General features: G+C 23.4%; 3 protein-coding genes across 3 annotated transcripts; all 3 read left to right on the top strand.

The window, feature by feature from the left end:
• Window positions 1-2,412: 2,412 nt before the first annotated feature.
• LOC128963253 (uncharacterized) lies at window positions 2,413-4,685 on the top strand. The gene is made up of 6 exons (XM_054309757.1): window positions 2,413-3,081; window positions 3,200-3,418; window positions 3,545-3,655; window positions 3,921-4,293; window positions 4,411-4,458; window positions 4,532-4,685. The coding sequence occupies exons 1-6, from the start codon at window positions 2,857-2,859 to the stop codon at window positions 4,573-4,575; spliced, it is 1,020 nt and encodes a 339-aa protein (XP_054165732.1). The 5' UTR covers window positions 2,413-2,856; the 3' UTR covers window positions 4,576-4,685.
• A 5,187-nt stretch (window positions 4,686-9,872) lies between these two features.
• On the top strand, window positions 9,873-10,841 carry LOC128964452 (galactosylgalactosylxylosylprotein 3-beta-glucuronosyltransferase S-like). Its single transcript, XM_054311042.1, has one exon. It carries the CDS (start codon window positions 9,873-9,875, stop codon window positions 10,839-10,841), a length of 969 nt encoding a protein of 322 aa, XP_054167017.1.
• Window positions 10,842-17,567: 6,726 nt separating this feature from the next.
• On the top strand, window positions 17,568-18,490 carry LOC128963961 (uncharacterized). Its single transcript, XM_054310517.1, has 3 exons — window positions 17,568-17,620; window positions 17,753-17,904; window positions 18,182-18,490. The coding sequence occupies exons 1-3, from the start codon at window positions 17,613-17,615 to the stop codon at window positions 18,475-18,477; spliced, it is 456 nt and encodes a 151-aa protein (XP_054166492.1). The 5' UTR covers window positions 17,568-17,612; the 3' UTR covers window positions 18,478-18,490.
• The last annotated feature ends 820 nt before the right edge of the window (window positions 18,491-19,310 follow it).

Here is a 19,310-nt window from a genome sequence, read left to right as displayed (position 1 = left end):
ACAAAAATATATTACACTTAACACAATCAAAATATAATTTAATAAACAACACTAACTACAATAATAATAATAATATTTATAATTTTCTATATAATTTATCAACGGTTATAAAAATATAATAAAATAATCTAATAACGAGTTATAAAAAGAGATTGCATATATATATATATTGAATATAATATTAATAATTTAAGTTTAGAAACTTTATTTTTATTATAAATATATATTTTTAATTATTTTTCTTTAATTTATTATACATTATATTACTGAATATTTAAATAGTATGTAGTTTCACTATAATATTATTGTTAATATGATTATTATTTTTGTTGCACAAATGTAATAATTTAAAACGTATATAAAACATATGTATACAATTAGTATGTATAAAATATATATTTTAAGAATATATAGTATTATAAATATATGAAGTATATTATATTACATTTATGTTAAAAATTAATAAATTATTTTAATAAATAGTTAATGTTGTATAATTCATGTAATAATTTAGATAATATACTGTAGTCTCTATATAATAGAGTATATATGAAAATGTAAATTTATATAAAAATATAATTTGTTGTTAAGTTTATAATTGTAATAATATTGTTATTTATAAAAAATATATTAATAGTTATTGTTAATTATGAATAAACTAATTTTATTGACTATCATCTTATTTTGTAAATTTTTTATATCTAAAATCAATTAGTTATTCTCTATAACCTCAAAAAAAATAAATCATTCAGTTTTTAGTTGTTTATAAAATTATTAACTAATATTAACTATGAATTATTTTTTATAGTTATAGGTATATACACATASTTGAATTAATTTATATAAAAATGATTATGCTATTTTTATAAATTGCAATAATAATTTACTTATATTTTATTATTATTTAAATATATTAGTCATTACTATTATAGATACATTGAAATAAGTAATTAAAATTATAACAATATTATTTTGAAATATTAAACAAATATATTTTTTAATAATAATGATAATATAATAATACAAATTGTTAAAATGTTGAAATATTTACTTGCTAATTGTTATTTAAAAAATAAACATATTTTTACAAACAAAAAATGCATGTCAATAGTTTTAATATTGTATTTTTATAGTTGAATTGTCATAAAATTTCAAAAATCCCGCAATCATTCAATAATAAAAAAATAGTGTTGCGCAATCAAGGTTAAATTTGTTACGTTGTCTATGAATTATTTTTGTAAAAAATTTATTTTAAAAATTAACATATTCATTTATTTTTTAATAATTATTTAAATTATAGTTTCTTTTGTTATAATTTATTTAAAAATAATATTTATAAACTATTGTATTAGTATGAATAATGTAAAATATTATATTTTACTGAATAAAAAAGTTTTTAAAAAATATTACCAGCACACAATTTTATATAAATAGTATTATTTGATTACTTATAAACCCTATAACTAAGTTATTTTATAAATAAATATCAAACTTATTTATAAAAAGTTTAACAAACATAATCTAAAAGTTTATATATTAAGTTAAATTTATTATTTTTAAATTTAAAAAATTTACATGTACAGTTTATTTGTATGGGAATTTTGGTATCTAACCAACACATAGTACACACACACACACACACAATATGGTAATACTTACACACAGWCGCATAGTGTTTAAACCCGATATCATATGTGTGAGTAAATACTGTATTATGTACACACACATTATACAGAGTGTATACTGTATATTGCAAACGTAAAACAATTTTCAACTAAAAATACATACATTTATATTATTTTCACAATATATACAGTATATACAGTACAGTAGTAATAATATAATATTAGTTAAAATATATTGAACGCTACAGTTATATACTGTATTAGCCATAAGCTGTATGGGCATACATACACTTGTATAGTGTAGTATAACTGTAATATACAGTATTAATAACTTATAACGTGGTTGTAATGTATTAGCAGTTTTAAAAAAAAATGATAATATATTAGTAGTTATTCTATTAAATCAAATTAATTAAATTAATTATTTTTTTAATATTAATTTTTTATTAAAACTATTAGATTTTTAATATATATATAGTAATTATGACATTAATAATAATAATCACATTTTGTTAGACAATCGCTTTGTATGGATGTGTAGATACAGACTGTGTGTGTGTGTAGTACTGTATATACAGTGGTATACGATATATGATAAGTGAAATGTTATGTTTTAATAATAATAATAATAATAACATTTGACAAACATTTCACCAAAAAATAAAAAAATTAATTTGCATTTAATTTTTTTTTAACGACTAAATAAATAACTTAACAAAAAATAATTTGTATTATTATTATATTATTTGATTAAAAGACATTCACAATGTGTTTGCATTTGATTTACACAAAATAAAAACACATTGAAAGTCAATATAATATAATATATACGACAACAACAAACATCATATCAATTATATCAATGAAACCATAATTAAACCATCGATGAAGTGATAAGCAAATCAAATGATGATAACAACAACAACAACAACGACAATATCGCCGTACAATTGGTGATAACTGCCGCACACAAACACACACCCACTCACTCACCCGACCGATAAAACAGTGGTGAGTGTGTGTGTGTCTGTCTGTCTGTCCAAACACAATATCGGTGTGCAATATAAACCATTAGCCGATCTCATAGTAGTAGTGGTGGACGTGTTTTAGTGATCATAATTACCGTACAGTCTGTGTCTTAACGATAACAGTTGCGATAATCATCGTTACAATCGGACAGTGAAGATAACAGTTTAGACAATAAGATTTAGTCTGTGGTTTGTCCACAACAATGGAGTCATTAGGTTCGGCCCGTTTTCTTCGTCATCACAGCGGTTCCGTACGCGGTGTGGCCTTCAGTCCGACCGATCGCTATCTGTTCTGTTCGGGCGCTTACGACGGCAATGTTTGTCTGTATCACGCATTAAGGTGTGAACTGATCCGCAGTTTTCACGTAACGACAATGGGTTTGGCCCGCAATGTCAATGCCGTCCGATTTACAAATGATGGACGCAGGGTATGCTATGATTGCAAGATTGACCACTTAAACTCTGGTCAATATATGGGGATTGTTATATAAATAGTCCCCGATATTAGACATTTTAACTATAAATTGTTATATTTTGTGTCAATAGATATTGGCGGCCACAACTGCACGCCGACTGTCAGTGCTGGACGTAGAGACTGGCCAACAGTTGATGTGCTACGACAACTGTGCCTTCAACGGTCGCGAACGGGCCGCGTTGGCCACTGACCCGGCGTGTCCTCATCTGGCCGTGTGTTCGTGCGTTAACGGCAAAGGACTTACCTTCTTTGACCTACGAATGCCACTGCCTTTAGATTTTATATTTGATGTGAGTTATTGTCGTTGTTGTCGTCTATCTGTCCACTGTTGTGATCGCCATTTCCTTGTGCTCTCAATTAAGATATTTTTTTGTTTAGTTATTAAATTAATTTTTGTTTCTTTTAATTATCAACAGTTACATCCAGACGTGATCCGCGACATAACATTCCTGCACAATAGCTGGCCATTTGTCAAGTCGACCCATCAACAGGCCGTCCTATCGGTCTCAGCCCAGGGCATTGTCAAAGTATGGCTAATTAAAACTGTTCAAAAGCTAACTATTTTATACTATTACCGTAATCTTAATATATTTATCTATAAGACTATGATTTAATTATCAAACTTGTAATCAAATCTTTAATTGTTGTTTTTCACTATATTTATCATTATATCTAAACGAGTTTTTGTACATTAATTTTGTTAATCAACTTATTTATTATCTAGATTTAGTTAAATGTTGTTTCATTTTTTATATAATTATTAACATCCCTGTCCTCTTCATAACTAAATAGGCCACAGCAGTGGACGGTCGATTCCTGCACTGTTTCGAAGTGGGTCACGCCTCCAATACTGTCGCCCTGACTCCCGAGGAGTACGGTTCGGCACTGGACGATGGTTTTTCGTCCGTCATGATGGTCGGCGGTGCTTCCATATCCAGTTACGTACCCGAGTCGGGCATTCAAGAGCGCCAATGTTTACCCGATTTTGGCAAACAACAGATCTGGAAGTTACGGTACTCGAGCAATGGTAGTCTATTGTACGCGGCCGGCGATGGCGGTGTCATACGCAGGTATCGACGCTATCCAAACTATCACAAATGTCTCGGCGAACTGTTTCGGCACAAAGGCGACGTCCAAGACATGGATATATCACCCTATGATGAGTGTATGTTAAAACCGATTGCTATAATATATATCAAATTTTGTTGATTATTGTATAAAATAAGATTATTTATATTTAACTATAATATTGTTTATTAATATAATGAAATTTTTACAACAGTTTTGGTCACCGCTTCCAAAGATAAAACAGTTGGTCTCATATGTTTAGGTAATATTTCGATTGTTGTGATTTGATTTATGATAAAAATTTTATTTTTAATTTTATTTTTTATAAACTACAGGTGCTCCCAATCACGGTTGGACACAATACTGTGAGTTGTCGTGACACTACATTATATCATAGTCATTATCATCTACTTTATCATTACCATCACACAGTCTTAATGTCGATAAAAATAGTGTAAATTAATTATATTATTATTATTATGAATGATAATTATTGCGATATAAACTATTTGAAAACATTGATTAATTCAAATATTTGAAAGTGAAAGGAAAATTACGGTACAATATGTGCAGATATTATCATTATTTCTACAGCAAATCATTATTACCGTAAAATCGTATATATAATCTATATTTATTGATAATTTATTTGTTGAAAATAATAATAATAATAATAATAATTTGCTTGATTTGATAAATTGCTTAGAAAAATCATATTTAATACAAACTAAAGTAAACTATTAATATACTGTATATATATTTATTGAATCAAAGCTCAAATTTAACAGTAATAATGATAAAAATAATTGAAGGCTAATATGTTTAAGAAAGGATTGAGAGAAAGTATTGTACAAATTATTGTTTGGGTATTATTACTATTATTACTATTATTATTATTATTAATACTATTGTTAATTTGATTTATTGATTATTATTATTATTAATAATTATTATTTTTAGTTTTTGTAAAATGTTTTTTTATATGTATAAAATTGTAAGTTATCTATTTTTCTCTCGATTTATCAATTGTTAATTTTTGTTTGTTTTTGTTTTTTCTAAACAAGTAATACAGTAACTGGTAATTGTTTTGACACTAAAAATGTTGACACATTGAATATTTATTTATAAAAAAAAATCATTGAATTGTTAATATTTAATTAATTTAAATTTAAGACAAAACTATTGCAAACAATTTTTTTTAAAAGAAACAATATTTTCATATATTAATCTAATTAATCGCACACTTTTATTTATATCTATGTTTTTTGTTGATTTAGTAGTTATTTTATTTTAAAACTAAAAAATATATTTAAATGTTTCTAAAAAAATCAAACACTGATACATTTACCGGTAATATTATATATATATATTCTGATTAATTGTAAATTATTTTTTATTGTTTAAATTGATTTGTATCTCAATTTCCATATAAACCATATCTAATGTCAAATTCATTTTGGGTTGAATTATACCACAAAACATTAATTATTATTATTATAAATGTAAAATTTTTAATAGTTATATAGTTTAGTTGATTATTATTAAGTTATTGTTAATTAAACTTATTATTAGTTTTATTATTTGCAGTTATTAGTTGATGTATGTGTATTAATTATCTAATTGTTTGATAGGAGTGCTATTTAAATAACAAAGTTATATTTATATATATATATATCAATATATTGTAAGAAAATTATATCAAAATAACATATTTTTCTGTTTAAAAATATTAATGATTATAAAAAAGACTATTATTTTGAAAAAAAACATTTAAATTATATACAACATTAAAATCATTTACAAAAATACATAATAAATAAATAAATATATATATATTTATTTATATGCAAAACAACAAAACATACAAATTATGTGTAAATTATACAATAAATAATATACAACAACAAAAATATAATGTATTAATAAAACTGTTTTTTGATATACAAATATAATAAATAAAAATAAATATATATTTAAATTATTAATAACATTAATAAAAATATAAATTATGAATAAAATATGAATAATTTTTTCATTATAAAAGTTTTTATTTGTTTAGTTTTTTAAAGTAATATTTACATTACATTTTGTTAATTTTAAAATATAATTCTATAGTTTATATTTTATTTACTGGTCATTATTTGTAAATTATCAATAAATGGATTACATTATTAAATAATTATAAATATTAAATATAATGTATAAATTCTATAGTATACTAATTATAATATTATATTAAAAATTAAAATATTTGATATAATTATTTAATACACATTTAAGGTACAGTACTTTATATTATACAATTTAAATGTATGTCATTTTTATTGTTGCGATGTCTATATATGGTAAAAATCAAGTAAAACAAAAACAATTAATTATATCTATTGTGAAAATTTTATATTATTTCTTATTATAATATACAGTATTTGTTATTATAATTAGAAATTAAATATATACATACTTGAAAAAATATGTTAAATTAATGTTGAATGATATTTAATATTAATATATATAAACTCAACAAATGATATACATTGTCAGTCTCATCCTAATAATAATAACCAATATATTAGGGCTGTTAGGGCTAAACATGTTGCGGGTGAGCACCGGTAGCACCAGCAGCAGCTAAATCACGGTTTCGTTGTTTGCGTTTCTTCATGAAATACCAGACCACTACCACTATGACAATCAATATGATGATCAGCAAAAGCCATGCCTTTCCCATTGTTTTATCCGTATTGATGGACAACTAACTTATATAGACTKACTCACACACACTCACTCACTAACTCACACACAACCTCACCAACAAAAGTGAAATATAAAAATTTCAAAACAAGTTTTTGCTGCAAATTATACTGAATACTATTTTGTATATATATATTAAATTATATAAACTATGGTATATACTAGTGGTAACAATATTATTATACTGTATACACTATAATGACTATTATATATGATAATTAACAAATGTGTTGAATAGTGTTCAACACAAACACACAATCACTAAAAATAAATTTAAATATTGTTTAGTTTAGTTGTGTGACTTGAAGATAATTATCCAAAACAATAACAATTGTCAAATGAAATAACTTTTTTTTTTTATAAATATTTTGATATAATATTATATTATATTAAAACACTGGGATAGGCATCAATTTTTTAAAATAACTAACACTGAGATAAACTTTATTTTGTTGAGAGTTTCACTCATTAAATCAGTAGTGTCTATAAAAATGACTTTTCCAACTGTACCCACACTTACTGACTGACTGTAAAAATAGTTTTTTATTTACTAAAAAAGTTTTTTACTTTGAGTAATWATCTTCTAGTGATATATTATCGACACATATTTTTTGTGGAGTATTTCTAGTAATAGTTAGTAATAGTAGTAGTAGTAGTACTAGTATTAGTCAAAAAAAAGACAGTACCGACAGTTTACAAATAYGTAACAAAATAGGCTTATATACAAAAATTTGTTATGTATTTAAATAATAATAAAAAAATATTTTTAGTTTCGAGTCTTACTATTTATGAAAACTAGTTTATCGGTATTGTGTGTATGTATGTGTACTGTACTGTATATGATATGTACTTTTAATACTGTATGTGTAACATAAAAATAATATTTTAAATTTAATAAATTTAAAAAATTTTATTTTTGTTTTCAATGCCTATAAATATATACAGTATTTTCTCCTAACATATAAATATATCTCATATAGTATTACCTGATTTTAATTTTAATTTCTGGGCATATTGTCAGCACAGGGATGCGTTAATATATTTTTTTAAAAAGAGAGAATTTTAAAGTATCATATGCTCAATTATGTTTTAAAAAAATTAATAAATATAATTTTGTTTATTTTTAAGTAAATAATTAATATTTAAAGTATAAACTTGTTTTTTTATTGTTATTATTAAAGTCAAATGAGTGAACTAAAAAAATAGATAAATAATTAAAATATCAACAAAAATGTCTTTTTATATATATCCACAAAATATAAATAKWATARTAATTAATAAGMTTCGAGAAAAAAATGGCAATWATGTGTTGAATTAAATTAATATTATTAACAAATATGTAGTTAATATGTTTTTATTTTATAAATTTACATTAATTAATAMATATTTTATAATTTATGAGAAYTTAAAGATAAATAGTTGAATTTTTTTTGCGGAATCAATAGTAAAACTAAATATAGGATTGTATTAACAAATATAATGTTTTAATTTAATCTTTTATTACTTTATCCGTTTTTGACATTTTGTTTTGTTTTATGAATTTTATCAAAATATAGTTTCAAACAATCAATTAATCAAAAAAATAAAAACATGTTAAYTACAATTATATAATTATTTTTAATTATATATCTCGTATTTGTTTATATTATTATAATACATTGCGCAACACATTATAGCCCTTCTTCCCGAAACTTACTAATTATGATATTTATAAATATATTACACTTTATATATATATATATATATATATATATATATATAACATATTTATGTTTAGATATTTTATTAAATTCATAAAACATTTTATATTATACTTGAAATCGAAAAATTAAGGACAAAATGATAATATAATATTTGTCTGTCAATAATACCGGAATATCTATAAGACAAATGAAATTAATTATTTATTTAATGAGTTTTTTTAATTTCATTAACATTATAATATTGATTGTGCTTTTCTTATAATTTTTTCCAATAAATAAATCAATTGTAACTAGTATTACAAATATTAAAATATATAATATTAAATTTATTACCGATAAATAATGTTTATATGTTTTTGTGTCACAGTCAAAATTTTTGTTTTTTTTGTTCTAATAAACAAATTTATATAATAGATATAATAAACATTATTGAAAATTGTTATTTGACGACAACATATTATAATTTTTATTATRCTTTTAKAATCTATTTTATTTTATTAAATATATTTATATAATTTATAAAAATATATTTATGTTTTGTTAAAACATAACTGATATGCTAAACTAGTAGTAAAGCATTTATAAAAAAATACATTATTTTGCATAAATGAATGAAATTATCACAGCATTTAACAAAATTAAATGATAATATTTTATTATTAAATTTATTATTATTATTAGTATTATTAAAACATAAAAAAACAAAAATTGTGTGCAATATAACAATATATTATATTTATAATTTAATAACAATATTGTAGAATTGCCAAAAATATTATATTATATATTAGTCAATTGTATTATATTATTATTATTTATATAATAATATGTATATAATATACTGAATCAGTTCTACAAAACTGATATTTTGCATAAATTTATATTAGACTCAATTTTTACGTGACATTATAGYAAATTATTTAAACATTTATTTGATAATAATAATAGTTTATCAAAAAATGGAAAATTTAATAAATCCATAGTTTATTATCATTGACTATCAGTTAATGAGTTGAATAAAATATAACACTGTACTGTATAATACAATTTATCGAGTAATTGTCATTATTTTAAAAAATAAAGTTTTTAGTTAATAATAGAAATATTAATTAACAGTTAAATTTAAAACTTGTGAAAACTTATAAAAATAAATTTATTTAAATTATACAAAATGCAAATTTTATATACAGTTGCAAAATTGAAAAGTGTTTCAAAAATTAGCTTGATGTTTTATTGTCTATTATTGGTTATAGTGTACGAAATCATAATTTTCAAGATTACGACAAATACTACAACAAAATCACRAATTGTTTCCAGTGGTCAACAGTTATTGTTATTATTATTATCAAAACCGACTGAATCATTATCACCAACATTACTACCATCACCTCTATCGTCACCAAAAACTACTATTTATGTGATAACACCGACCTATACTCGGCCAACACAAATGCCTGATATGACTCGGTTGGCACAGACACTGATGCACATACAGAATATATTGTGGATAGTTGTCGAAGACTCTACTATACCATCGATAGGTGTCATTGATTTACTAAACAGATCGGGAATAACTTATGTTCATATGTTGGCCGCACATCCGAAAAATCACAGTAATACCAAAAAAGATGGTCGAGGAGTGTCCAACAGGAATAGGGCTCTTGAATGGCTTCGGGAGAAATACTTGGGTAGCGACCAGAAAGGTGTCATCTATTTTGCAGACGACGACAATGCCTACGATATCCGACTGTTTGATGAAATACGCCAAACACGTAAAGTGTCTGTCTTTCCCGTTGGCCTAATAGCCGGTACKGGTTTGTCGACCCCTATAGTTAACAAAACAACAGGAATGGTAATTGGCTGGTGGGATCCCTGTCCGGATCGTAAGTTTGGCGTAGATATGGCAGGTTTTGCCGTAAACTTACAGTATTTTCTCGGCCATCCAAATGCGTCGATGATCTATAAAGCGGGAGAATTGGAAACAATATTTATAGAAAGTCTAAAAATAAATAGGCATGAGCTGGAACCGTTGGCCAACAATTGTACACAAATACTTGTATGGCATACAAAAACTGTATACAATAGTAAACCACCCAATTATAGTAATGTAAAGAAAAAAGTTAAAAATTACAACAAAACTAATCTACCGGCACTTTATAGCAATGTTAACAAAAGTTTATCAGTATTTAGATAATAGTCAAAAGTGATAACATTGTCTTATTGTAAATTGAATAGTAAATTATTTTAATAAATTAATATTACAAATTATTCTATTAAATTTTTTTAATGTATATAAATGTTTTATTAATTTTTAATTATTTAATAATTTAATTTTATAATTAAAAAAAATTATTTACTTATAAATTAGATGAAAAACAATTGTACATGCATGTTTTTTAAATACTAATAATATTTTTAAAAACAATAAAATGAATGAATTGACAAATAAATTAACAAATCATGATAAACATTAATTAACTGATAGTCAATTAAATATCATATATATATATATATTAACAGATACATGAATAATGTAATTATTAATAATTCTCTGAAAGTTAATTAAAAAAACACTAATAAAATTTATTATCATTTAGTAAAATAACTAATTATTTTATAATAGAAAAAAATTATTTTTATTTTTTTATATAATATGAAACAATTATATTTAGTACCAAGATCTAAATGTGTACAAAAAATTATCTTGATGTTTTGTTTGTTATTATTGGTTATATTATATAATATAATAATTATCAAAATCACGACAACAATAATATCAGTACAAACTGATTGCAATGTTCATCCATTATCACGATTTTTATTATTATTAAAACCAACCGAATCATTACAGCCAACATTACTGCCGCCGCCGATACCGTCACCAGAAATCACTATTTATGTGATAACCCCGACCTATACTCGGCCAACACAAATGCCGGACATGACTCGGTTGGCACAGACACTGATGCACATACAGAATATATTGTGGATAGTTGTCGAGGACTCTACTGTTGCCAATATCGGAATCATTGATCTACTAAACCGATCTAAAGTACCATATGTTCATATGTTGGCCGCCCGACCAACAAATCATAATAATACGATAAAAGATGGCCGCGGGGTCTCCAATAGGAACAAAGCTCTTGAATGGCTTGTGATGTCGTATTCGGCTAATAATCAAAAGGGTGTCATTTATTTTGCAGACGACGACAATACCTACGATACCCGACTATTTGATGAAATACGCCAAACACGTAAAGTGTCTGTCTTTCCCGTTGGCCTAATAGCCGGTACGGGTTTGTCGACMCCAATAGTTAACAAAACAACAGGAATGGTAATTGGCTGGTGGGACCCCTGTCCGGGTCGTAAGTTTGCCGTAGATATGGCAGGTTTTGCGGTAAATTTACAGTATTTTCTCGCTCATCCAAATGCGTCGATGATCTATAAAGCGGGATATTTGGAAACAATATTTATTGAAAGCCTAAAAATAAGTAGGCATGAGCTGGAACCGTTGGCCAACAATTGTAGTACTATACTAGTATGGCATACAAAAACCATATATAAAAGTAAACTACCTAATTATAATAACGTGAAGCAAAAAGTAGAAAACTATATCGACACTAATCTACCGGCGCTTTACGACAATGTTAATCAAAGTTTACCAGTTTTTAGATAATATAGTTTTAAAAAAATACTAAATTTTTAAAAAGTAAATTAATTAGTAAATATTTAGAGACTAATTATTTTGTAATTTAATGTAAAAATATACGGTATTAAACAGTAGGATAGTATTGAACTAGGCTTAATAGTATAATTTTAGGGTTATCCTTTTATCTAGTACAATTTATGTTTTATTTTCCTATTAAAATAAGTATAATTAAATCTTAAAAATAAAAATTATTTTTAAATATTCCTACTAAAATGTTACATATTTAACCAAGATATAAGCGTAAAATTAAGCCATTAAACCTATYTGCCATTGCCTGGAATATATAAATATAAGATATTAATTTAGAGTTAATATTTTTTTATTTAATTGTAAAATAGATTAAAAACAAAAGTATTATACATGTTTGCTTAAATATTGYAATGAGTTGACATAAAAATTGAAAATTCATTTTCAATATTCATTAACAAATAAGTTAACTTTTTGAAGATCATATAAATATTGTAATATGTAATGTAATATATATACGTAAATATTAAATTAATTAAAATAAACACATTTACAATAATTGTAATCTAAAAACAACCTAAARTGTTTGTTTTTCCTATTRGATWAATAGGAGGTACAGATTTATCAACGCCTATACCTAACAAAATGATAATAATAGTAATTGTCTGGTGAAGTCCCTCTCGGGAACGTAAGTTTGGTGTAGATATGGCAGGTTTTTTCCGGTAAACTTACCAGTATTTTCTCGTCAAATTCAAATGTGTGAACGACATATAAAACGGGACAATTTGAACAACAATTTATAAATAGAAACATGAGCTGGAACCATTTGTCATATCACTATACTAGTATGACAAACCAACAAAACGATATATCATATAAAAAAGTAAATTACCTAATTATAGCAATAGTAAGCAAAAAAATAAAATAAAAAAAACACTACTACTACATCGACTATACTATTGTATATCGACAATAACCTACTGGCGCTTTACGAGGCATTATCTTACTATCAGACTTACGACTCGTGATTTTTTTTGTGAATATCTAATAAACCATATTTTGAAAATATTAAAATTGATAATTGCAGAAAATATGACTGATGCTATTATCTGGCCAATAATAATAGTAAATAAAAAAAAGATCAATTATAAACATATTAAGTATAAAATTGTCTATAACATTGCCATTTTTTAGTTTTATATTCAAAATATGGATTATTAGATATTCACAAAAAAATCATGAGTCGTGAGTCTGATTTTATGATAGAGCCCTTTACGACAATGTTGATCAAAGTTTGCCAGTTTTTGACTAATAGTAAAAAATACTAAATTTTTAAAAAGTAAATTAATTACTAAAGGAGATTAATTATTTTATAATATAATATTAAAATTATTTAYTCTTATTTAGATTTTATCCACACATTACACATTAAATACTCATTTAATATATTGAATATTAATTGAGTGTATTTTCAATTAATTTTGATTTATTGATTAAAGATATGTATTTACATYATAATTAGGGTTAGGCTGCGAGGCGTTACCTAAGTTGGTGTAGGCTTCACAATATGACCCTAATTATTATTTTTTAAAATTAAAAATTAATATTATATTTTAAATAAAAAAATGAGTTGGCACWAAAATTGAAAAATCACTATCAATATTCAGTAAATCTTTAAAATATCATATAAATATTGTATACTGTAATCGTAAAATAAATATTAATTTGTAAAATAATAATTATAAATTATAATATGAAAACATCACAACATATTTTAACCAAATATAAAAATATCTCAAATGTTAAATTCATAATATGTTTGCTATTATTGGTTATAGTCTACGAAATTATATTTTTTAAGATCACAACAACAAAACCACAATTGCCGCTATCGTCACCAAAATCTACTATTTATGTGATAACCCCGACCTATACTCGGCCAACACAAATGCCKGAYATGACTCGGTTGGCACAGACACTGATGCACATACAGAATATATTGTGGATAGTTGTCGAAGACTCTACWATACCATCGATAGGTGTCATTGATTTATTAAACAGATCGGGAATAACTTATGTCCATATGTTGGCCGCACATCCCAAAAATTACAGCAATACTAACAAATATGGTCGCGGAGTGTCCAACAGGAAAAGGGCTCTTGAATGGCTTCGGGAGAAATACTTGGGTAGCGACCAGAAAGGTGTCATCTATTTTGCAGACGACGACAATGCCTACGATATCCGACTGTTTGATGAAATACGCCAAACACGTAAAGTGTCTGTCTTTCCCGTTGGATTAATACGTAATATCGGATTATCATCGCCTTTAGTCAACAAAACAACTGGAATAGTGATCGGTTGGTGGGACCCATATCCGCACCGGAAGTTTTCTATAGATATGGCTGGTTTTGCTGTAAATYTACAGTATTTTCTTGTCCATCCAAATGCGTCGATGATCTATAAAGGAGGACAGTTAGAAACAAGCTTTTTAGATGGTCTACATATAGCCATGGATGAGCTGGAACCTTTAGCCAACAATTGTACCATTATACTAGTATGGCATACTAAAACGGTATATAAAAGTAGACCACCTAAATATAGTAGTGTTAAACAAAAAGTAAACAATTATATTCAGACTAATCTACCGGCACTTTACAGAAATGTTAACCAAAGTTTTCCTGTTTTTAGATAATACTGAATAATAGTAGAAAATATCAATATTAAGATAATGTTATAATTTATTATTATATTTATTTTATTAAATTATTATAATAAGTTAAAATAATAAATTCTTTATKTTATTAAAGACATTATAATTGTTAAATAATTAATTTGAATTATTATTACACAACATAACAATAATTTTCTATTTTAAAACAATAATTAATTAAATTTAAAAATCATACTTAATTTTTGTAACAATCATTGAATTAATTAAGTGTTATATTACTATACTTTATAAAAATAATTATTTTATTTATTTGTAATAATTAATAATCAATTATAATGGAATTTAATATTTTTAAAGATTTTATTCACAACTAAAAAATAAATAAATATTTTATACAATTATTATATCAATGTATTTTGTTTTTTATATAAAAATTAGCTTGATATTTAATTGTTATTGATATTATTTATTTATATTTTATAACATCATAACTTTTATAACACTAATAATAGCCATTCAATTACAAAAATATGAATTAAAAACATATTTTTATTAATATATTGATTATATTATTTATAGTTTATATTATACACTGTATATTAGAATTTATTTTTAATTTATATTTTTAAAAATAATTTTTAATTCTTATATTTTTTTACAGATTTTGATTAAATAATACATAGTTTAGTAATATATAAASAAAATAAAACTTATTTTTGTAGTTTGAGTGGTAAATATCATAAATGTTTCACAAATAAGTTTTGTTACACAAACAGAGTAATTGCGTGCAAATGATATATCAATATAATGATGATTAATAAAAAAATTGTTATAAGATTCAAATATTATTCAAATAAATGAAAAATAAAAGCAATTACTTAAATTAAAATTATAATATGAATATTCTGTTTTCCAAATTAATTACATTTTTTTTATTTATGAAAATTTAAACTTATATTTGATAACTAATATTTTGTCTATATTTTTAACTTTCGTTTTGTAATAACTATGATATTTATGACAACTTTATACGTGATAAGTGATAATTGATAGTTAAAATTACTTATATTATTTAGCGTACTGTACTGTACTGTACTAATACTAATATTTTCAATTTACTTATATTAACAAAATTAAATTTACAATTTTCAAACTAATAAATTATTAGATTTTATTACAATAAATTTAATAAGTTTTTATTTTAAAAATAAACAATTTAATTATAATTTCTATTATATACTATTATAGTAATATGTTAAAAGGTATTATACTTTAAAAAAAACATATAATACAGTATTATTACATATAATTTTCTATTTAGTATAGTTACACATGTAGTAACTGTAATATAATAAATAAAACCATTATTCAATTAAAGTAAGTTTTGTGTAAAATCTTGTTTAAACTTTCTAAACAACAATTTAGTTATTTAATAACAAAATTTAATTTCCTCGAAATAGATTTTATTATATTACACACAATATGCAAGTAAAGTATATTACAATTATTATTGTAAAACATGTTACAGTATTTCGATACAATACTACTGTAAGTAACTGACAGTAAATACCATACTATCTATCCCTGTGCTGACAGTGAACTCGTCCTGAGCAAGAAATGGGCAAATAGAAATTTCTAATAAATTTCCATAAGAAAATTTATAGTAAATTTCTCAATAATAAATTTCTATAGAATTTACTAATGTAYTATGTGATTCCCATATCTATAACTATTGTAATACTATATAAGTGAGAAATGAGACATAAAAATACTGTAATTTACGTTATATATTATATATATACCGATACTATACACTACTCTACAATACAAATGAAATCCATATATATATATATATATATATATTATAATTATAATTTTTGTAAATATTTTATTTATTATTTAAATATATTTTAAATTTAATGTAATTAAATAGATTAATTTTTAAAATTTAATTGCTAACTAAAAATACTAATAATAATATTTAACAATATTTCTTGTAATTATTATGTATAATGTATTAATTATGTATTGTTACAAGAATAACAAAAAAACAAACAAAATTAACATGGACATCCCATAGACAGAAATTTCTTTTAGAAACTTTCTAGAAATTTTTTAGTTATTTTAGAAATTTCTCTTTTTTTGCCAACACTACACTGAACTCAGTGTCTGTTTATGTCTTCAAAACAAAATATCATATAATACTAAACAAATACTTTGCTATTGTTGTTGTTGTTGTTTAGACTGACACAACTGATTAGTGTTAAATCAGTCAAAAATTTGAGTTAACTAACAATTATTGATAATAATGTTTTAATACAAGAATTTTAATACAAATATATTCATTAAATTAKCAAATATATAGACAACAAATAGATTATACGATGATTTCTGTTTCTTATCAATTATCAAGAATATTCTGATTGTATTAACATTTAAAATTAAATTTATAATATAAAACAATTAATTTATATATTAAARCAAATGTGAATATTTATTTTGGTTTGGACTAACAATTATTTGGGACCACATTTACATACAAATGTCTGCTAATTATATTTAATATATATATTATTAATTTGTATCTAAATATCATATAAAGAGATTATTTCTACTCAATGTTTTTGTAAGTATATAAATACCAATTTGTAAGTGATATATCATATATATAWATATATACAAGCTGTATAAGCTAGCAAAAAATTATTATTATCTAATTTATATTTGAACATATTATTGGAAACAAATATTAATTTAGTAATAGAAAATGGATTGAAAATATCTACCCTGGTAAAAGGGGTGGCGTACAGCACCAGGAAAGTCAACAAGATCAATTATACAATGATAGACCTAAATCATTGTTGAATGGATCTAAACTACATAATCCATCGGAATGTAATCGATTTTATCGTAAGTCATAATTTATATTATAATTATAATAATAATAATAAATTCAGAGAATATATATATATATATATTAGTAAAATTATTCTTGAGATTAGAAATAAATTGATTTATAAAATTAATGTTTTTTTCTATCATTTCATAAATTGATTATTACTGTATTATTTTAACAATAGTATTATTATTAATAACATGATTATCAATATACTGATATTATTATTATTATTATGAATATTATGATTCATTGAATATTGTTTTTTCTTTCTTATAAATATAATTACAGAGATTTCAGTTGTCATTGCAATCCTATTGTTGATCTCATTTTATTTCATACCGTTCCCCATCAATTTGGCCCTGTTCATCCTATCGTTGATAGCATTCCTGTCGACATCCTATTGGCTATACCGGCGCCAACAGTCTCGTTTGAATTTATCATCCCGTGACTGGTCTACTGCCATATACTCACCCAATCATCCGAGCAATGGTATAGACGATGCAGACCATCAACTCGTTGACGTACCTCTCGAACCAATTACTATATCGCCGGACGACTCGGAACGTCATTTTGAGAAAATTTGATAAAATAATGAAAATATAATAATAATAATAATGACAATGAAAACAATAATGAAAAACAATTTTTTCTTTTGGTTAAATAACTAGTTTATTATTTTATACATATATATATATATATATATATAATATTATATGATATATATACTATGATTTTTGTTATATGATATAAATATTGTATGTTTATTAATTTTTAAATTTATTTATTAACATATTTTTTTATATACTTATCCAAGTCTTTCATGTATATAAATTTAATATTAATATATTAATTACTTGATGTGTGCTTATTATAGGCTGTTGTGTAACATGTGATACATTAGAATATGTACTGTATATGAAAAATATTGTTTTAATTTGTGTTTTTTWWTAAAAAATATTTTCTCTCTCCAAACATTTAGTTATTTTAATTAAATCAATACTCACAGATAAATACATATTTAACAACATATTCAGTACATTTATGTATAATGTTTTACAAACATAACAGGGTTATATACTGTTTTTATAAAAAAACAGATAAAAAACAAAACTTTTCTGTTTTTTTTTTTTGAATATTAATTATAATTTAAGTTTTAATAATTTAAAATATAATACATAATTGACAAAAGTAACTATTTACTGTAAATTCATATGAATTAATGGTTTTTTATTTTGAAAAAACAAAATTTTTATATTTTTGCTATAATATAATTACAATAAATTATTTGCATTTATTAGTACTATTATTACTGTATTGTAATATAAATTATTGTGAATAAAAAATCAATTGGTATTATGATTGTTTGTTCAAGTATGATTGTAATGTATTCAATAGTATAATAATTATTAAAATATTG

The sequence above is a fragment of the Oppia nitens genome, unplaced genomic scaffold (assembly GCF_028296485.1).
Source record: "Oppia nitens isolate AA-2021 unplaced genomic scaffold, nextdenovo-longstitch-racon4-pilon3 scaffold15_pilon_pilon_pilon, whole genome shotgun sequence".
NCBI lineage: Eukaryota > Metazoa > Arthropoda > Arachnida > Sarcoptiformes > Oppiidae > Oppia > Oppia nitens.
The sequence above is the reverse complement of the archived record's forward strand: the minus strand, read 5'-3'. Positions and strand labels throughout refer to the sequence as shown.